A 23,095-nucleotide genomic window follows, 5' to 3' on the forward strand; every position below is an offset into this window, starting at 1 on the left:
CCTCAACTAAAAACCCTGTTATCTGTATTATCATACAAGTGGAAATATCTCAGGATTACACAAAGATTTAGCTCTAACAGCTATCCAGCTCTTAGTACAATCCCTCACTACTTCTCATAGACAGAATAGACAACTCATATGCCTTCTCCTATGTCCTCCAAGCCTCCTATTTCTTTGTGCAGTTTTCCTTGGGTGCTCCATCTGTAACCTTGTGTGACACTGATCTCACACACTACTCCAACACACTGTAAAACTACGCAAATCTCAAAGAATGAATTCCTTCTGCATGCAAGAGATTTTCTTATAGGAAAATTCTTGCAACTGATAGTACATTGTCCCTGCCTTTAATTTCAACTGGGTCTTTGTCTGAACTGACATGCATGAGTTATTTATGAGAGAATATTCAGTTATCTCGAGTACACTAGTTTCATGCATGCATGCATTAACTGACTGAACTCACAATTAGTTCCTCAAACTGTTTGGAACTAATTTAACTGGACTTAACTCAGTTAACTGAGCTAACTAATTACATCTCAAATACAACTCATCCTTATCTCCTTAATTAAGGGATAACTTCCTCAATCAAAGGAATAACTGTTGCATGACTTCACAAAGACTTCTAGCTTGAATTTCTCCAACTAATTAACTCAAGATGAATTAATTAACCATTTTTCAAGCAGCTGGTGAGACTGTTAGGTCCCTATAATACTAGTGATGCCCCCATTAATATTGTAGTTGTATTCCTTATTAATATTGTTGTGCCCCTATTGTCCCCATATTGTTATTACTGTGCCCCATAGAATCTCTCTATTGTTATTTTTGTGTCTTTATATTATTATTGTTAGGTCGGCTTGGTTATATTGTGACCACTTAGACTCCTATATATAGAAAGGAGGTTTTGTCATTTGAATCATCCAAGAATTGTTCATTTGTGTAATGTAAAGGAGGTTGCCCCCTCGAAGAGGCTGAATTCTAAGGCGTTCAACTATCTTTTCTATCTTTTCGTGAGCTGGTTTCATAACATTTGGTATCAGAGCTTTGGATTCTAGGGTTTCGCTGCTCCAAATAGGTCATCGTGGCATTTTCGCTATAACTTTTTTCTGCGACATTTCAAAAGAGAAAAAAAACCCATTTGAGATAAAATCGCACTGAACCTCTGGTCCAATTTTCAAAGCTTTTCGCGCTATATTTTCGGAGATATGATCTGAGGAAGTTGGTCTTTTTGTAGACTCCTGAATTACATTCCAAACAAGTGACCTGGGGAAAATCATCATAAATTTCTCTCTGAGCATCAGATTGAAATTCTGTAAGAAGGTACAAAAAGAGGACGGAATGTAGTTTCTTGTATATATTTTTCAGAGCCAAAGGTCGAAACAGTGACACGTGGCACTTCATACAAGTTCGATCTTCTTGAAAGGTCTATAATCAGGTCATCTTGGGAGATTGTGCATAACTCTTCCTTGGAGAATCCAATTTGGATCAGACTAGTGGCATTGGAAATAAGACATAGAAGGCTACTACAGGTCGCAATTTCATAACTATATGATCCGAAATTACAGAGATACATTAGATTCAATATCAAGCTCCTACAAAGTGAAAAAAGGTGTGTAATTTTTTTTAATTTTTGCATAAGCTTGGTTTGAAAAATTAGTTTGAAGGAATTCAAAGGGCATAGTAAAGCATTATTATCGGTAATTGATGCCCTGAGGAAAGAAAATGCAAACACCTAGTAAGCAACCTGAAAGCTCTAGCATGACTTATGAAGAAGAGGAAGAAATGCAACATGATATATCAAAATTACGAGACCAAGTGCAAGTGTCACTTGCACAAAAAGGTGTAGAAGCTAAGATGGATAGTTTAAAGAAAGGCATGGAAGCTAAGATGAATGGCATGGACGCTAAAATAGATGGCATGGATGATAAGATGGAAGAATTGAAGATAAAATTGAATAAGTTGCTACAAGAAATGGTCACTAATGGTGAAAGGTAGTAAAGGAAACTCATGATGAGAACAAAAGAAATGTTAATCATGATTCCATAGACTCTAATGTTGGATTGAAGACTCACCATATTCCAAAAATCGATATGAGGAAGTTTGATGGCAAGAATCCCGCAACATGGATATTACAGATGGAGCAATTTTTCGATTTCAATAATGTGCAAAACACACAAAAGGTACGTATTGCAACTTTATATTTGGAACCAAATCAGTTTGTATGGTATCAATGACTTTGCTCTAGTAAACAAATTATCACTTGGGCAATTTTTATAGAAGAATTGACAGCACATTATGAGGATACAAAAAGCAACACTTTTTTTAGCCAATTGATAAGTCTCAAACAAAAGGGGTCAATAATGGAGCACATTGAGGAGTTCCAAAAATTGAACATAAGGGTAAAAAATATTCCAGAGGAGCATAGGATTGATGTGTTCATAGGGACTTTAAAGGATAATATCCAACATGATGTTTGCCTTTGGGAACCTGATTCATTAGAGAAGGCATTCAGGTTAGCAAGAAAAATGGAAAGCAAAATTATGGCAACAAAGAAGCATACCACTCACAACTATAAGGATGGAAGTGTTGTTGCCCCTACCATTCCACAACCTATAAGGTTGACACCACAACAATTGGAAGAAAAAAAGCAAAAGAGCTTTGTTACAGTTGTGATAGCAAATACACTAAAGGTCATAAGTGTGTTGAAAAGAAATTATTCTACATGATTGTGAAGAGGAAGAAGAAAAGGAGTAAGAAAGGTCAAAAGAAGAGGATATAGTACAGGAATAAAGCCTAGATAAAGAAGAAATGAATCCGACCATATCTTGTAATGCATTGGCTGGAATTACCACTCCTCAAACCATCAAGATAGAAGGACAAATCAAGAAGAAAAAGGTAATAGTGTTGTTTGATTCAGGAAGTACCCACAATTTTAGTCATTGTAAGATAGCAAAAGAATTGAATTGCTTTCTATATCCAGCACCAGAGTGTCAAGTGATGGTTGCAAATGGAGGAATGATAAATTGCTCTGGAAAGTGCCATAATATCAAGCTATCCATGGGAGAATATGTATTGAAAAGCCCAATGCTTTCCATTCCAATGGGAGGTGCTGATGTGGTACTAGGAGTCCAATGGCTACAATCCTTGGGTACAATACCTTTTAACTTTCAAGAACTTTTCATGAAATTTTATGCGGAAGGAAAGGAAGTTGAATTAAGAGGTATTGCAGGGAAACCGGGAAAGATAATAGGCTCTAATGGTATGACAAAGCTTCTAAAAAAGGAACAACGAGGTGTAATTGCACAATTATATTCGCTAGATGTTTCCACATTGAAATCATCTATTTCTCCAGATCTCCAAAAAGTCTTGGATAATCATTCCAAGGTATTTGAGACTCCCAAAGGTCTCCCACCTATTCATGATCATGATCATGCTATTCATTTGACTACAGGAAGTGTTCCTCCAAACATCAGGCCGTACAGATATCCCTATGCCCAAAAGAGTGAAATTGAACGTATGGTCGCATAAATGCTTGAGTCTGGTATAATTCAACCTAGCCAAAGTTCTTTCTCTGCTCCAGTAGTATTGGTGCACAAGAAGGATGGATCATGGCGCATGTGTCCGGATTATAGGGAGCTCAACAAGCTCACTATTAAAGATAAGTTTCCCATTCCTGTCCTTGATGAATTATTGGATGAATTGCATGGATCAATTTACTTCACCAAGTTAGATCTTCATTCAGGATATCATCAAATCAGAATGAAGACTCAAGACATTCCGAAAAGAGCATTGAGAACTCATGAGGGTCACTATGAGTTTTTGGTTATGCCTTTTGGCCTTACCAATGCATCTTCTACATTTCAAGGTTTGATGAATTCCATTTTCAAACCCTTCCTTAGAAAATTTGTGTTGGTGTTCTTTGATGATATACTAATCTACAGCAAGTCTTGGAAGGATCATGTTGAACATGTTGACAGGGTGCTACAACTATTGGAGGAGAAACAATTATATGCAAAAAGATCCAAATGTTTCTTTGGAGTACAAGAGGTGGAATATCTGGGTCATATTGTATCTCATGAAGGAGTTAAGGTAGACCCTAGCAAAATTAAAGCCATTAAGGAATGGGAAATCCCCACATCCACAAAGCATTTGCGAGGATTTCTCGGGTTGACAGGGTATTATCGCAAGTTTGTTAAGAATTATGGGAAATAGCAGCACCTCTAACAACATTGTTGAAGAAAGATGCATTTTCATGGACTCCAGAAGCAACAAAGGCCTTCGAATATCTTAAAGAGGCAATGTGCCAAGCACCGGTCTTAGCTACACCAGACTTCACAAAAACCTTTATTGTGGAATGTGATGCTTCCGGAAATGGAATTGGTGCTGTTTTAATGCAAAATGAAAGACCCATTGCTTTCGAAAGTCGTCCAATCAAGGGAAAGTATTTACACAAAGCTATTTATGAGAAGGAAATGTTGGCAATACTACATGCACTTAAGAAATGGCGACACTACCTAATGGGAAGACACTTCAAGGTAAAAACGGATCATGATAGCCTTAAATACTTTTTAGAACAAAGATTATCCTCTGAAGAACAACAAAAATGGGTCACAAAGATGTTGGGTTATGACTTTGAAATCATATACAAAAAAGGGAAGCAAAATGTTGTGGCAGATGCACTCTCAAGAAAGGATGAGGATGTGGAAGCATTGTTGTGCGCCATTTCTATTATCCAACCAGATTGGATAAACGAAGCAAGGGAGGAATGGAAGAATGACGAAGAAGTGTGGGAACTTATTCGAAAGTTACAACAAGATTCCAGTACATCTGATACATTTAGCTAGAAAAATGATTCGTTATGGTACAAAGATCGCTTATACCTCTGTAAGAACTCCCAACTCAAACAAAAGATTCTTCTAGAATTCCACGCTTCTCCCTTAGGAGGGAACTCAGGATTTTTAAAAACTTACCACAGGGTTAAGAAGGAATTTTTTTTGGGATGGCCTTAAATCAGATATTCAAAAGTTTGTGGCGGAATGTTTGGTATGCCAACAAATAAAGCTAAAACAATTAAGACACCAGGTCTATTACAACCTTTATCCATTCCAAGCCAACATTGGGAGGAGGTTTCAAAGGATTTTATCACAGGTTTACCCAAGTCTGAGGGAAAGAATGTCATCATGGTGGTAGTTGACAGACTTACCAAGTATGCACACTTTTGTGCATTATCACATCCATTTAAAGCCAGTACAGTTTCTACGGCATTTATGGAAACAATTCAAAAGCTACATGGAAACCCAAAGATTATTGTAAGTGACAAAGATCCCATTTTTACAGGAAATTTTTGGACAGAATTATTTTCTTGTCTTGGTACTCAGTTATCTCATAGCTCATCTTATCATCCGCAATCTGATGGGCAAACAGAGATAGTAAACAAATGTTTGGAAGGATATCTTCGTTGCTTTGTATTTGATAAACAGACACAATGGGTCAAATGGTTGCCTCTGGCTGAATGGTGGTATAACACTTCCTTCCATACTGCAACAAAAATGACCCCATTTATGGCACTTTATGGATATCAACCACCATCCATCACATCATATTTAAGAGAAAATTCTAAGGTTCAAGCAGTGGAACATCACATCGAGCATCAACAACAAGTTCTCCAACTCTTAAAGGATAACCTCGTGTTGGCGCAAAATAGAATGAAACAACAGGCAGATCAACATCGCAGTGAAAGAAGTTTTGATGTAGGTGATTGGGTATTCCTACGGCTACAACCATATAAACAAATGTCCCTCAAGCAAGCTAAGAAGGATAACAAATTGTCACCAAAGTATTATGGTCCGTACAAGGTGTTGCAAAAGATTGGTACTATGGCATACAAATTGGAGCTTCCTGTAGCTTCTCGAGTGCACCCAGTTTTCCATGTTTCATGTTTAAAGAAGGTTATAACTGACAAGCTCCCAGTTCAAACAATATTGCCAGAACTTGACGAGGAAGGAAAAATTATATTGGAACCTGAAACAGTCATAGAAACAAAAACTCGACAACTACGAAATCGATCCATTTCAGAGTATCTCATCAAGTGGAAGAACTTATCCACTGAAGATTACACATGGGAGGATGAAAAATTTATACAGAAGCATCTAGAACTACTCAAGCATTGAGGACAACACTTTTTTGAAGGAGAGGGGCATGTTAAGTTCCTATAATACTAGTGATGCCCCCATTAATATTGTAGTTGTATCCTTTATTAATATTGTTGTGCCCCTATTGTCCCCATATTGTTATTACTGTGCCCCATAGAATCTCTCTATTGTTATTTTTGTGCCTTTATATTATTATTGTTAGGTCGGCTTGGTTATATTGTGACCACTTAAACTCCTATATATAGAAAGGAGGTTTTGTCATTTGAATCATCCAAGAATTGTTCATTTGTGTAATGTAAAGGAGGTTGCCCCCTCGAAGAGGTTGAATTCTAAGGCGTTCAACTATCTTTTCTACCTTTTTGTGAGCTGGTTTCATAATAGAGACTAAATTCGAATTTTAATTCAAGGACAAATTAAAATTTGAATATTCTTGTTGCCACATTTCAACATGTTTCAATCATGTTTCAATATTTCAATACAGAAACTTGACTACTATGAGGTAGTGTTTTTTTCTTGCAACTTAAACAAAAACCCATTGCATGTAAATTGGAGCTCAAAAATAGGATGGGTTCATATCCGTAGTGTTAAAAGTATAAGGGAAGGTTGGTTGTAAAAGGATTTTCCCATGATGAGGTGATAAAATTTCATGATATTTTTTCCCTAGTTGTTAATTTAGCATCTATCAAGTTTCTATTATCCATTGGAACAACTTTTCATTTAGAGATGAACATATGGATATGAAAACAACATTTCTACATGGACATAATGGAGGAGATTTGTATGACATGGCCAAAACCCTATATTATAAAATGTAAAGTGTAATTGGTTTGCAAAATGAAAGTGTGTTTATATGGTCTAAAACAATCTCCCAAATTTTAATTTCAAAAGTTATTTCTTGTAACTACTAGTGGTTTCTACCGTGCATATTTCAAAAATAATATTAAGTGTTTTATGGATTTGTTATGCCTATTCATTGAGTGATTAGGTTGAAAATAATGCAAGAGTTTTTTAACTTGTTACACTACTAAAATTTCTCGATATCCTTTACATTAATGTTTGCATTGTTTTTATTGCAAATGTGTTTATTTAGCTCTCTACACATTATTATTTCAATCATTAGTGTAGGAAGTGTATTCTACACCTTTGCTTCCTTTCATTCTTCAAGCTCTTCACTTGGAAAATTAGATGAACTTATTTTCCAACCAAAATTTTATTTTCCTTTTTCTTTTTATGTTGTTAATGTTCCTTTGTCTTCATATGGGATACTTCAAAGATAACAATTACTTGTAGATTCTTTTCATTATCATCTGACTAAGATCTCATAATATCCATATTAATTTTAGCATAGTCTATTCGAATGACGAGATAGTGATTTTTTGAGTAAGCTAATCTTGTAGAAAAGGGACCCCAATTTCAGGAAAAACGAAGTTGAACATGGCCAAATTTTTAGCCATGGTCAACTCTATCCAAGTTCCATGCAAGGAAAATCTTTTCACTAGTGTTTTTCTCAATTGTAACTTGATCTATATGCTTAAAAAACCATTTATAATTTTGGACTGATTCGAACTTTGACTTGTTGAGTTTCTGAATTTAGATATGGCAGAGAAGCTTGCTACAAAATTGTCCTACTCCATTTTTTATCTTATAGTGCCATCTTGTTCTCTTTCATTGGGGCTACAAATGTCTCAACAATATGAATGTGCTTAGCACACCACCTAATTTTTCCTTAGGAATTTGGACTTGTTATAGAGGAATTATTTTTAGTGGGGCATCTACATCCTTGAATATGATCCTGGTCATTTATGTTCCAAGAATCCTATATATGATATGAATCTATTTGCATGTGAGCATATAATCTTATCACTACCATGATGTAATGTAAAAGGCTTTTCAAGGTTCTTACCAAAATCATCAAGCCTATTTTGATTGTGTATTCCATGATTTGGTGCACACATTATAAAGTCAATTGTTGAATTCTATGCACAATCCAAATTTGGATGGCCTATGTATTAAAATTTTGTTTAAAAGAAGTTAATATGATAGTCATCTCTCTATCCCTAGTGGTTTTAATGGAAATAAACCTAAAAGCACCCTAAAAATAATAATGACAACAAGAACATAAAAATGATTTATTTTACCATTGTAGTAACCTAGAAATTGATAATATGTTGTTGAACCAACACCTACCTAGACTCATTATCCTTTATAATTGACTTCTTCATACCCTTCAAGATGTCGTCAATGAAATTATTCATGAAAGAAAATTATCTAAAGGATTTCCACAATTTCAAGATGGAGGAAATTCATTGCCAATCTTTAGGCCTCCCCATGTGGGCTTCACCCCATTAACTAATATCTTATCATGTTCATTCATAAAGGGGGTTTTAAAACTGTGAAAAATAGAGTCAATATATTATAGGTATTGGAGGGATTGATGTGGGGTGTATGGGGGGTGAGAGGTTTATATATATTGGGGAATATAAAAAGGGGAATTTCATAAAAATAGGGGTTATTTTTATTAGAAATATGAATTGGAAAGGGGGCTCAAGAATAAGATTTTGGGAAGTTTTTATCAATATCTATCAAGAATAGGGGAATTATTTAATATCCCACAAATACAGACACTATGAAAAAGGTTGACTTAGTGGAGACATTGTGGGCTTCTCCTACTACTCAAGTATATGCAATTCTTAGATGATTGGACCTTGGGAGTCAAATTGGTCATTAAATGATTCTACTAAACTATATCTAGCATACATGATAGGCACCTTAGATTGTTGGATATGCTAAATATAGAACATATTTTTATAAAAAAAAATGCTTAAACATATCACATATGTTAATACTAGTGACTCTAACTAAAATCTTCCAAGCTTTGGAGAACCATGGTTCAATGAGGCTCATAGGAAAGTTAGGAAAAGTAGTTCCAAAATAAAATCCTTTGTTTAATGATTGAATAAATAGACCAACCTTTCTTGGATCAAATTCTATATGATGATAATGAAGAAAAGATACTTAATTAACATTATTTGCTTTGATTCCATACATGATTCTACGTATGGTTTTATAATTATAGCCAAAATTATGAATGGAATTACCTTCTTTTCACATATTCTTGAGTTCATTAGGTGTGAATATAGTATCATACTTTTTTGAAAAATGATTCGTAATAACATTGAAGATAGTTACATATATAAGCATCCTTAAATTGGCTATAGGGTCGAGCACTAGATAATTAAGCTAAGTTCAATTTTTGTGCCTCCCTTTAACCTTGACCATCCAATCTCCATGTAAATTAAGACTTATCACTCAAGTCTCCCACCACCACTTAAGTGTAGCACCACTCTCACAAGTGCCCTTACAATTTCCTCATGTTTGCTAACCCATAGTCATTGCCTATTTATGTTCACTAGCTATGAGTTAAAGAGCTATGCTAATATAAATGTTATATTTCTTAAAATACAGTGTGATTCACTTAGAAATAAATCCATCTTCACGATCTTCCAAGAAATGGTTGATGATGGAAAAGTCATGACAACTTCACAACTGACCCATGAACCTTGAAATTAAGAATAGAGGAATCTTGGGGTAATTCTTAGTGAACGTTGCAATTGTTAGTAAACCATCATTTAATAATTTCAAAAATGATATGAAACTTCACCAAACTTACTTTATAAATAACCTTAATTGCAATAATATATGCAAGTGGAAAATATACAAACATTAAAATTGTTCAAACATCTAACATAATAGCTACAACATAGTCATTTAATACACTTAAGTGCTACACAAATACATAAACTAAATCAAAACTTAAACTCAACATAATACTCTAATACCATAAACTTAAAAAAATTTCCTAAACAAATAATGTTTCAAAAATTTCTTTTTAAAATAAACAATAATTTTGAAAAAAAAATTAGATATAATTAATTCAATTCTAAAACATATACACTTAAAAAAAACACATAAATATCCATAACGAAAATAGACCGCATTTTAATGTATAATAATAACAAAATAAAATTTAAAAGATAAGTGCTTACATGAAATTTACAATCAATATTATGAAAAAATTTAGACACAATGTGCGCTTAGATACTGGATCATACTTTGTGACCGCAAATTATATATTATAGATGCTTACCAATCAAACACAATTATTTAAAACCGTATATGAGAGAGAAGGTCGCATTTATAAACTATGTGTCGTTTTTCTTATAGAATTGTTTAGTCTATGGGTGGTAAACAGTTCACCGGATTTAAATTATATTTAGGTATTGTTTTTTATATAATAAATAAATGGTAGATTTGTTTGGTATACGTGTGATATATAGTTTATCGGATTTAAATTATTTTTAAATTTGAAAGTTTGTATATCATTTGTAATATTGAGTATTGGATAATTGAGTGGATTGACAAGTTGAACTTATTTTAATGGTAGATTTTAGGGTATTTTTAAAATCGGATGGAAAATAGTGAAGTTAAATAATTGACTTTGTCAAATTCCAAGATATTCTTAGTTCAAGGTTGTGGTTTTACTCTTAGTATAGAGGTTTGGTACCCACGAGTCTTGTCTTCCAATTCTGGGCGGGACTATATGGGTATGAGAGCTACTTGGACAAGACTATATATGCCCTAGCCAGGACTTCTTCAATTAAAAAAAAAATATCCAAAACATAAAAAAGTATATAAAGGTGGTGGCCACCCTTTAGAGATAAAATCGATAGAAGGTCAGACACCCTTTAGAGATAAAATTGATAGAAGGTCAGACACCAAAATAAAGCTAGACTACCAACACTGGGAGGTCAGACACCAACATAAAGCTAGACAACCAACAAGTTAGTGGCACCAATGGAGGATGGTAGGCCAGATACATAGGCAGGATCGATAAGCGGATAAATAGAGGGACAACCACTACCAACACTAGGAGGTTGGGAGGTCATGCCTGGTAGCCCTATAGGCTCACTACAGCCAGTGGTAACCTATTGCTTCAGTAAGCTGCCTTGCTCCCTAACCAAATGATGGACAGCCTCTAATGCAGCAGTGAGGTTGAGAGTCATGTCTGCCCCTCAGGTCCACTAGTCCGTAACAACTAGTGGTACCATTCGCTTGAGGCAAGCAGAGAATCACCTTGGCTCCCTAACACAGTGCCTGAAAAGTACAACCGCAATATTGAAGTCATACACCAACCACTATATTGAAGTCAGACACCAACATAAAGGGACAACCACTCTATTGAAGTCAGACACCAACATAAAGAGACAACCACTACCAACACTAGGAGGCTGGGAAGTCATGCCTAGTAAAATATAATTAGTTAAATTGTTTCAAATAATTAAATTACAACTTAAAATTACTTTCAAATAAAAATATATATATACCATCCACCACAACATTAAACACTAAATAACCTTAAAATACCACCGTAACCACATTAAACACTAAATAATCAAATAAACAAAAACAAGCCTATAGTACAACTGGGTATTTTATGTAAGTTACAGTTAACTATTAAATTAAAATTAAAAACATACACTAATACTGTTTTATTGAGAGAAAAAAACAGACTATGATTCTATTATAATAAATAAATAAATACCCCCATTCATCTCAATATCTAACCAGTTAAGATATTTCTAATCAGATTATAAATTAAAATAAATCTAATTTCAGTAAATCTTCTCATAGAACTGTAATCAACATCTGAGCAAATCCAGTGTTACCTACCTGAAATTGCCCTTCAGACTTTGAAAGTTGTTGCAGCCTTTTCATTTTAGTTCGATATTCAACGAGCTTCGAGAACTGTTGAGACAGCTCAATCTTTTCGGCGCTCTCAGGAATCCCATCAATGGCTTCTCTGAGAGCCTCAGTTGGAACGAACCTCCATCCGTCCGAATTTCGATTCTGCATCTCTTCGAAAAAATGAAGGGCCGGCCATAAATCCTTGGGCTTCGCCTCGATCATGTCTCCGATATAGGCTTGAATCTGCGTGAGAAAAGCCGACCCCATAAACACTCCATATATTTTATTGGTATCATACCTTTCTGTGCTGGATCTTATACCCTCCTGGGTCACAAGTTGGGCTAATTTTATGACACTTTCAGACGACAGAGAACGGTTATCTGCTATCTGCCTCAGAACATGCATCCCTTCAGGGGAACTGAGATAAGTAATGAGATGGGTTGCAGGAATTGTAACCTGACTTTCCAACCATCTCTCGATTTCTGCTGCAGATCGAAATCCAAGCCTGGAGAAACGATTTCCATGTGAAGGTCCAGAAATGCCTGAGGAATTCCTACCTGAAGGTGCAGGGGGGTTTCTGTTGTTGCCTCGGCCCCTTGGATGACGATTGCGTGGATACCCTCTCTGAGACATGGAAATTCCCCTGGAATTGACTCTCTAGGATTTTACAGAGCCGAATCTATCCCTCAATTCAATTGAGAATTTCTAAAAAGCTGAACATTCTGATAAACTGTTTCTCCTCCCTGATTAGTTTAAATTTATAACAGAACACAGACCAACAGTATTGTGTAGTCTGTATTGCTGCTTGAATAGCTTATGAAAGAAGGTCTCACTCAAGCCTGGCCCTTACAGCTGTGAGTACGGGTGGGACAACATTTAAAGGGTAGAGTACTAAGTTTGTCTCAGACGGTTTGGAAAAATATTATTTGTTTTGGGATTAGAAAAAGCTAAAAAAACTCATGCGCACTCACAGTAATGAGTGTGACAAATTTAAAAGGATTAAGATAAACTGTGTTGCTGCTTGAACCGTTTATAAAAGCAGATAAAGGCATGGTAAGGACATGGGTTATCTAAAATGGTTTGGTTTGGAAAATCCCATTTGCTTTGAGAAGAGGAAGGGAAAATACTAATCTTAATGTTGGTTTTGCTGTGAGACAAATTTAAAGATGTAGTATATAATTTATTTATTTATTTTTAGTGTTGGTAAATAATTTATAAATAAATATTTTAAAATTGTTTTATTAATAATATTTTAAAGGAGATCATTGATTTGGAATCTTTCAATTTTTTTGAAAACAAAGATAAAGTGTTTTAAAACAAATTGATAAGAATTTTTTTGACCGGGCATTACAAGGGGAATAATTTTATTGTGGGGAAGTATTCTATTCTTTAAAGATAATCATTATTAGTTTAAAGCATAATGTGGGGTGGGGAAGCGTTAAATAATTATGTAAAATGGATGGCGCTAAAAATAATATTGTTGTTGACAAAGGTAAAGGATTTAATAATTTACAAGTGTTTGTTGATTCTTACATTATTATCATATGAATAAAAAATGACAAAAATGTTAAAATGTGTTTGTAAGTTATCTTTGAAGAGACCAAAAGTTTAGGAGTTTTTTTCAAGAAGCTAATGGTTTGAGAGTGTTTCTTAACCATCTTGTTCTTTAGCCTATACGCACTAGAGAAATATGTCAAATAATTATGTAGAATGGATAGCACTAAAAATAATATTGTTCTTGAAAAATGTAAACGGATTTAATAATTGATCAGTGTTTGTTGATTCTTACATTGTTATCATATGAATAAAAAATAAACAAAAATGTTAAAACGGGTTTCTAGGTTCTCTTTGAAGAGGTCAAAAGTTTGAGAGTTTTTTTCAAGAAATTAATGGTTTGAGAGTGTTTCTTAACCATCTTGTTTTTAAGCCTATACACACCATAGAAATATGAGCAATCGTGGTTTATTTAAAGTTAAAATTCAGATGTAACGTAGTACTGGGATAATAACATAAAATAAATGCAACTTAGTACTTGGATAATAACATAAAATAGAGATGCGGTCATTTTGGGATATTATCACTTTTTTTTTGAAGTCATGGTGTGAGTTATTTTCTTCCTTCTAACTTTTTAATCAAAATTTAATCTTTAATCATTATGATTATACTAATCATTTTGAAGTCATGGTGTGAGTTATTTTATTTCTAGAGATTAAAGTCATATCCACAATTTTAATCAAAATTTAATCTTTAATCGCTATGATTATACTAATTGTTTTGAAGTCATGGTGTGAGTTATTTTATTTCTAAAGATTAAAGTCATATCTACAATATAAAATGATATCCATTTTGTAAATGAGTAAGTGAAAAAATTATCTTTATGTATTAGCTTCAATGAGCTTGAGAAAGAGTAACTCCACTTATAAATATTTCTTTTTATTTTTTTTAACTTTGAAACGTTGTATAGCAAAATATATTAAAAAAAAATATATGAAAAATACAATATAATTTTGTGAATTTAAAAAAATAATAATAAAATTACAATACTCATTTATTTTTGAATTAAATAGAATTAAAAATCTACAAATAACATAGTTTAAAGTTGTGGTCCCAAATCTACTGGAGCAGTGTTTGTCAATTAAATTTACAAGAAAGAAGAGAATTGAACCAATAATCTTTCAATAGAAAAAATGCTTTAACAACAAAGACTCCATCAACTAAACTAACACTCAAAATTCACACCAAAAAAATATAGAGTCGTCTACCCAAGCGGATAAATTGCCTGAACAGCCAAAAGTTCCCTGAATTCGGGCCAAAAAAAATTCAAAAAATCTTGTAGAGCCAGTGTTTGATTCGTGTTTTTGATGGTGGAAATGGATTTAGCACCACCAAAAATGCTTAGGACACCTAAAATTTTGAAATTTAACAACTATAACTTGGATTTACAAAAATCCTTGCGAGATTTTCTCTAAATATGACCAGAATTTCAATAACTTTCCAAAAAATTACTCCAGCTAATTAAACTACCGCAAAAAATATTAATAAAAGTAAAATATTTTAAACAATATTATTTTATTTAAATAATAATTAACTTACATCCTCTCTTGTTTCCGCACTGCTGGAAAGTTATTCGTTGCTTCCTTCCTATCTGTTTCCGCAATGCAGGAAAGTTATTCGTTGCTTCTCTGTGAAGAACATGAGCGCATAAGATGGTGGTTTCCGTACCTTACTTTTCCGACACGGATTCTACGTGATTTTGACGGCGCAAAGTTTTCTATGCCCAACTCAGTGGAAGTCTCCTTTCATGGATAGTTTTTTAGTTGCTTTTTAAATTTTGTTTCCCTGTGTGATAAAGTTATATAAAAAAATTTAGGAAATCAAAATTTCGTACGATGATTCTTTAAAATATATTAAATTAAATTATATAAAAATTGTGAATATCTCATCATAATAATGGAAATCTAGGTCTATTATTTTTAAATAAATGATGGAATGTATACACATAATAAGATGGATTCTTAGTAAATGTATAAATAGGTTAGCATAAATTTTTAGTTTACAGTTTAATGTCGAGACTTTGTTAATAAATAAATAAATAGATAGGTATGTAAATGATGTAAATATATTTATATAAAATTGCAGTAGGTTTGTTGTGGAGTGAAACTTATCTAAATATTAGTATTATGATATAATATGCAATGATAAAAATGTTTATATAGATTAATAGAAAAGAAAGTCTCCTATTACTAAGTGTTAGGATTAGATTTTATATCTTTTACATTATGTGCCTTCGATGAAGTCATTTATTCTTTTTGAATTACTAAATTAATCATTAAATGCATGTAAAAATAAATTAAATTACACTTAAATAAAATAATTTATTTGGGAGTCCGCATGGAGTAGCTCAAGTGGCAGTGGTCGTGAAATATAGTCTCACCGAACCGGAAGTCTTGGGTTCAAATCTTGGGCTACCCTTCCCGTAGCGGGGTATGTAATGGACATGAAAATAGGAGAGTTCCTACCAAGCTTACAAAAAAAAAAAAAAAATCATTTGGGAAATTTTAGTTATCAGTGCAAGGGGTAAGCTTCTAAGGGATGACTTATGCTATGTTTAGTTAATATCAATATTGTTTATTCGCATTTATGAATTTCACTCTTGTTAGTGTTAAATGGATTAATTAGAAACATGAGAAATTGGTTAATTGGAACTAATATTCATGGGATGTGGGTTATATATTAATAGTATATAATCTCAAAATGTACTTTATACGTTGGACTTTGAGTACCTTTCAATACTTCAAAAAAATGTGAAGAGATCTCTATTTGAATAGCACTAAAGGCACAATGCTTGTTGAGTTCTTGCAAATGAGGTAGCAAGTTAACTAGGCTTGACTGTGTGAAAAGCTCCATAGTTAAGGTAACCTCCTATAAAGTCCTAGTTATAGGACGATTTGATGATTGTTTATATGCAGTTCACTTTGTTGGTGTCAATCTCACTTCTTCACCTTGAGAATATCACTTGATGCAATGATTGTTAAATGGACTATTCAGAATCATGAAAAATTTGTTAATTGCTACTAATACTTATAAAAGGTATAGTTTAACTTATAAACGGAATGATATTTTTCTTCAGAGTATTTTCTAGTTTTTTTTTTTTTTCTCGGTAAATACTAATTCTATTAAAAAAGGTGAAAAAATATGTACAATGAGGTCAAGACCTCAGAGGAGGCCGAGGCCATTCCTCAACCAAAAATTCAGGGACTTTACAGTTTAAACTGTCAACCAGATTTACAATACAGACCTCAGAGATTTGATTTCGATCCCCGACAGATTGACAAAATTTACCAGGACTACAATTAACATAACCTTCAGTGACCTCAAAAATGCTGTAGCAACTAGCATGGCTATCTTTAAAACAAAAATTGAAATCTTTGTTGTCTGAAGTTGCTACCTGAAGCATGAGAATGAAACAGACAAGAACATTTAACTGCAAAAACAGAGACACAGGACCAAAATTGCATAGCATGTGAACCAGAAGGCGAACCGACAGAAAGGAGCAGAGATTAATCCGCATGACTTGAAGTAGCTGGCAGGTCCTTCTTTGCCTGGCTTGGTGAAGCGACCCAGGTCACGAGCCCTTCTTCGTCCAGAACCGGTGCTCCATCAGAATCAGTAACCAAATGTAAAAAACCAGCTGCTCTTTGAGATGGCTCGCAAATAATGTCATTTTCCTGAGCTGGGACAGGCTGCTGAGGCGCAGCCGAGACAGGGGCGTCCTCCTGCATGCGGTCAGCATGAAACACCAACCCAGTCATATCCCCAAGAAGAATGCTGTCATCCTGAGAAGGTGAGGAAGCGGGTGGGGTTGAACTGAGCTGGTTGCTTTCCTCCTCTGAGACAAAAACTGTAAAATTCACCGTCACCACAGGCCTGTTGAGCCGACTCTGGAATATGAACCTGGAGGTCTGGTAAGAGTTATTAGGGATAATCCTATCTTGGTCTAAAGGCGGAGATGAGGGAGGGACTAAGGCAATGGGGGCAACCTGCTGGGGAGCTGGTGGAGAGCGACCCCTGATCCCTGACCGACCTCCACGACGCGGAATGCCTCGACTGCGAGGCATTGTAACAGCAGCAAGAGACCTGAGGGAACGAGTGAGACAGAGTGAACCTGAGATGGTGGGAGAATTGATAAAATCCTGCCTATTCCAGAGCCGGGCAATTAAGCGGACAGGAAAGACCAGACAAGGGCATTGAGGCGACATCGCTTCATAAAGAGCGGAAGCATTAACTGCAACAGCGGTGTTGAGCCATTCCACGTTAATGAGCCGAATTGTGAGCAGAGTAGCCATGCTCGCATTGAAGTCAAGCTCGCTTCGAGACTGAACAGGCATTAATTCACTTGCCCTGAACCTGAAGTAACCTCCTACGCCGCGTACCTTGTAGACCTTCCGCCTGCCATCCGTCAGGCCAGGTGTCTGCTTGGTATGATCTGTCATTGAATGCGGTTGTGATCACCTGCATCCTGGTCAGAGTATTTTCTAGTTAAGTTTAATTAAAATCCGACATATTTTTAACAATTTGAATTTAAGTTGTTTAATTGTAGAATTTGAGTGTCTCCGCAGTTTTTAAGGATGTTGAATCCATATATGCATTCAAAAATGTATTATAAACAACAACAAAAAAACCATAGTGGGTGAAAAGGCCAGACCATTTCATATATAAATTAAGCTACTCCATTATAAAATATAGATTATAAATTAATGTCTTACCCTATACTAATAATCTCAAAAACAATATTTCATTGTCAAAACCCCTAACACAAAAATTTAATTATTTGTAATTCATAATATTATAATGTAATTAGCATTATATAAAAAATTATAAAAATGTTTTTGTGTTTTGGCAGATTTACATTAATTAGCATTCGTAAAAATTTATAAAATTGTTTTTTTGTTTTGTCATGTTTACATTGAACAGTGTATGTAGTTCTAGATGAAGAGTTTTTTTTCAATTTATAAAATTATTAAATCTTTTTTTAATTAAATATAATTTCATGTATCGTATTATTTAAAACAAGATTTATGAATTTTATCAATATTGAATTCATAAAATATAAATATGTCATAAATACAATTTCATCTCAAATGAGAAAAATAATAATTTGTGATTTAAATAGTTTATGTTATATGAATTAATATTTTTTATTATTTTTTAACACAAAACTTCATTAAAAAAATTATTAAGCTCTAAATTATTTTATAAATATATATTTATTTTTTATTTTATTTTGAGAATCTTACTCTCTAATATTTATTTAATTTTTTATTTATTTTAATCTTATAAATTTAATAAATTTAATTTTAAGTTATATATATATATATATATATATATATATATATATATATATATATATCCCATGGGGCTTTGGATTGACGGTGAATGGGTACATTGTTAAAGCACTCCTTGTGATAGGTCACTAGTTCAAATCCCCGTGAGTACTTAGGTAGTATTATATATATATATATATATTAAAAAAAAATATGAAATAATAAAATTGATAGTTAATATTTTAACTTTAAATATTATGAAATATTTAAAAGAAATCAATTTTAGTGCCTAGCACACAATTGAATACATTACATTCTAATATATTGATCACTTTCTCTATTATAAAATAAATTACATATCATATTTTATTTATATAATTAATTTGGCAAATTAATTTAATTAGTTAAATATTTTAAATTTAATAAAAAATAACATTAATCTTTTAAAACAATTATTTTTTTATATACTTTATTCAATATTCTCATCAATTTAAATAAAATAAATTTCATATCATATTTTATTTATATAATTAATTTGGCAAATTAATTTAATTAGTTAAATATTTTAAATTTAACAAAAAAATAACATTAATTTTTTAAAATAGTTATTTTTCTTATATACTTTATTCAATATTCTCATCCATTTAAATAAATAATTAATACCAAATATTTTTTTTAAGCAATTTTTAATTTTTAATTTTGAGTACGGGTGGGAAACATTTAAAGGGTAGAGTACCAATTTTATCTCATACGGTTTGGAAAAATATTATTTGTTTTGGGATTAGAAAAAGCTAAAAAATACTCATGCACACTCACAGTAATGAGTGTGACACATTTAAAAGGCTTAAGATAAACTGTGTTGCTGCTTGAACAGTTTATAAAAGCAGATAAAGGCATGGTAAGGACAGGGTTTATCTAAAATGGTTTGGTTTGCAAAATCCCATTTGCTTTGAGAAGAGTAAGGGAAAATACTGATGTTAATGTTAGTTTAGTTGTGAGACAAATTTAAAGATGCAGTATATAATTTATTTAGTTATTTTTAGTATTAGGTAAATAATTTATAAATAAATATTTTAAAATTGTTTTATTAATAATATTTTAAAGGAGATGGTTGGTTTGGAATTTTTTAAATTTTGAAAAAAAAAAGATAAAGCCTATAGCATCAGCATAAGAATAAGAATAATGGCTCTAAAACAAAATGATAAGAATTTTTTTTGACGGGGCATTACAAGGGGAAGAATTTTATTGTGGGGAAGTATTCTATTCTTTAAAGATAATCATTATTAGTTTAAAGCATGATTTGGGGAAGGGTCAAATAATTATGTAAAATGAATGGCGCTAAAAATAATATTGTTGTTGACAAAGGTAAAGGATAGATTCTTACATTAATATCATATGAATAAAAAATGAACAAAAATGTTAAAATGTGTTTCTAAGTTATCTTTGAAGAGGCTAAAAGTTTGGGAGTTTTTTTCAACAAGCTAATGGTTTGAGAGTGTTTCTTAACCATCTTGTTCTTTAGCCTATACACACTAGAGAAATATGTCAAATAATTATGTAGAATTGATAGCACTAAAAATAATATTGTTGTTGAAAAATGTAAAAGGATTTAATAATTTATAAGTGTTTGTTGATTCTTACATTGTTATCATATGAATAAAAGATGAACAAAAATGTTAAAATGTGTTTCTAGGTTCTCTTTGAAGAAGCCAAAAGTTTGAGAGCTTTTTTCAAGAAGCTAATGGTTTGAGAATGTTTCTTAACCATCTTGTTCTTTAGCCTATACACACTATAGAAATATGAACGATGATGGTTTATTTAAAGTTAAAATTCAGATGCAACGTAGTAGTACTTGGATAATAACATAAAATAGATACAACTTAGTACTTGGATAATAACATAAAATAGAAACACGGTCATTTTGGGATATTATCACTTCTTTTTTGAAGTCATGGTGTGAGTTATTTTCTTCCTTCTAACGTTTTAATCAAAATCATTATGATTATACTAATTATTTTATTTCTAGATATTAAAGTCATATCTACCATATAAAATGATAGACATTTTATAAATGAATAAGTGAAAAAATTCTTATTATGTCTTAGCTTAAATGATACTTGAGAAAAAGTAACTCCACTTATAAATATTTTTTTATTTTTTTATAAAACTTTGAAATGTTGTATAACAAAATATATTTAAAAAAAAACATATGAAAAATATAATATAATTCTGTGAATCAAACAAAAATAATGATAAAATTACAGTACTCATTTAATTTTGAATTAAATAGAATTAAAAATCTACAAATAACATAGTTTGAAATGTGGTCCCAAATCCACTGTAACAATACAATACTGACTCTACCAACTAAATTAATTCTCAAAATTTACACCAAAAAAATATTATTAAAAATAAAATATTTTAATTTTATGTAAATTTAATATTATTTTATTTAAAATCAATTTAAAAGTAGCCCCACAGATATTGAGACCCGTATATTCTCTGTTTCAGCAGTGCTGGAAAGTTATTCGTTGCTTCCTTCGTAGCTGTTTCCGCAATGCCGGAAAGTTATCCGTTGTTTCTCTGTGAAGAACATGACCCTATAAGATGGTGGCTTCCGTACATTACTTTTACAACACGGATTCTACGTGATTTTGACAGTTCAAAGTTTTCTAGTCCAAGTCAGTGGAAGTCTCCTTTGATAGATAGTTTTTTAGTTGCTTTCTAAATTTTGTTTCCTTGTGTGATAAAGTTAAAAAAAAAAAAAATTAGGAAATCAAAATTTCGTACGATGATTCTTTAAAATATATTAAATTAAATTATATAAAATGGTGAATATCTCATTATAATAATGGAAATCTAGCTCTACTATTTTTAAATAAATGATGGAATGTATACACATAATAAGATGGATTCTTAGTAAATGTATAAATATGTTAGCATAAATTTTTAGTTTACAGTTTAATGTTAAGACTTTGTTAATAAATAGATAGGTATGTCAATGATGTAAATATATTTATATAAAAGTGTAGTAAGTTTGTTGTGAGTGAAAATTATGTAAATATTAATTTGGTAATATAATATATAAAGATAAAAAATGATCATATAAATTAGGAAAGAGGTTCGGGTCTGGAGTATGTGTTTTAAAACTGCCTCTGTTTGGCTAAGAGTTGGTCTTCCTCGGAGGTAAGGAAACAGGTTAACGGCCCAAGACCCAGAGACATCTGGCAGGAGTGAAAGCCTGCTCCCTTACGGACAGGTTATTCCAAGTGGCGTGGTTTTCCTTGATAACAGTGATGCCTCAACTCGCGGATAGCAGCGAGAGATGGTTGTCCTCAATGTTGGTTTGACAACTGAGTTTGATAGGTTTTTCCACCTTTTGAGAAAAAAAAAATTAGGAAAAAGGTTATGATTTTTAGCGAGCCAATGGAAAAGAAAGTTTCTTTATTGTTGAGTGTTAAGTTTAGATTTTAGAATTTTTTTCACTATGTGTCTTAAATGAAGTTATTTATCTTCTTTGAATTATTAAACTAATCATTGAATGCATGTAAAAAGTTGGTGGGAAAGTTTTCTATAGAAGTTTAAGAAGTAAGAATTGAAAATAAATTAAATTACACTTACATAAAATAATTCGTTTGGGAAGTTTTGGTTATCAAGTGCAAAGGGTAAGCTTCTAAGGGATGACTCATGCTATATTTAGTTAATATCAATATTGTTTATTCACGTTTATGAATTTCACTCTTATGAGTGTTAAATGGACTAATTAGAAACATGAGAAATTGGTTAATTGGAAATAATACTCATGGGATGTGGGTTATATATTAATAGTATATAATCTCAAAATGTACTTTATATGTTAGACTTTGAGTACCTTTCAATACTTTAAAAAATTGTGAAGAGAGCTCTATTTGAATAGCACAAAAGGCACAATGCTTGTTGAGGTCTTGCAAATGAGGTAGCAAGTTAACTAGGTTTGACTGTGTGAAAAGCTCCATAGTTAAGGTAACCTCCTAGAAAGTCCTAGTTATAGGATGACTTGATGATTGTTTATATGCAATTCACTTTGTTGGTGTCAATCTCACTTCTTCACCTTGAGAACATCACTTGATGCAATGATTGTTAAATGGACTATTCAAAATCATGAAAAATTGGTTAATTGCTACTAATACTTATAAAAGGTATAATTTAACTTATAAACGGAATGACATTTTTCTTCAGAGTATTTTCTAGTTAAATGTATTATAAACAACAAAAAAATCATAATGGGTGAAAAGGCCAGGCCATTTCATATATAAGTTAGGCTACTCCGTTAAAAAATATAGATTATAAATTAATGTCTTACCCTATACTAATAATCTCAAAAATAATATTTCATTACCA

The 23,095-nt window shown here is 32.4% G+C and overlaps 1 protein-coding gene across 1 annotated transcript in view; it reads right to left on the bottom strand.

Annotated features, from left to right (window-relative positions):
* Positions 1-12,960, bottom strand: part of LOC149184398 (uncharacterized) — a 99,883-nt gene extending 86,923 nt beyond the window's left edge. The window contains exon 1 of the mRNA XM_089417461.1: positions 11,877-12,960. Coding sequence (XP_089273587.1) covers positions 11,877-12,524 — 648 coding nt within the window. The 5' untranslated portion in view covers positions 12,525-12,960. The remainder of the gene's footprint in view (positions 1-11,876) is intronic.
* Positions 12,961-23,095: the final 10,135 nt, after the last annotated feature.

The sequence above is a fragment of the Pinus tabuliformis genome, chromosome 3_2 (genome assembly GCF_031772625.1).
Source record: "Pinus tabuliformis cultivar Carrire ecotype Pingquan chromosome 3_2, CPIR1, whole genome shotgun sequence".
Classification (NCBI taxonomy): domain Eukaryota; kingdom Viridiplantae; phylum Streptophyta; class Pinopsida; order Pinales; family Pinaceae; genus Pinus; species Pinus tabuliformis.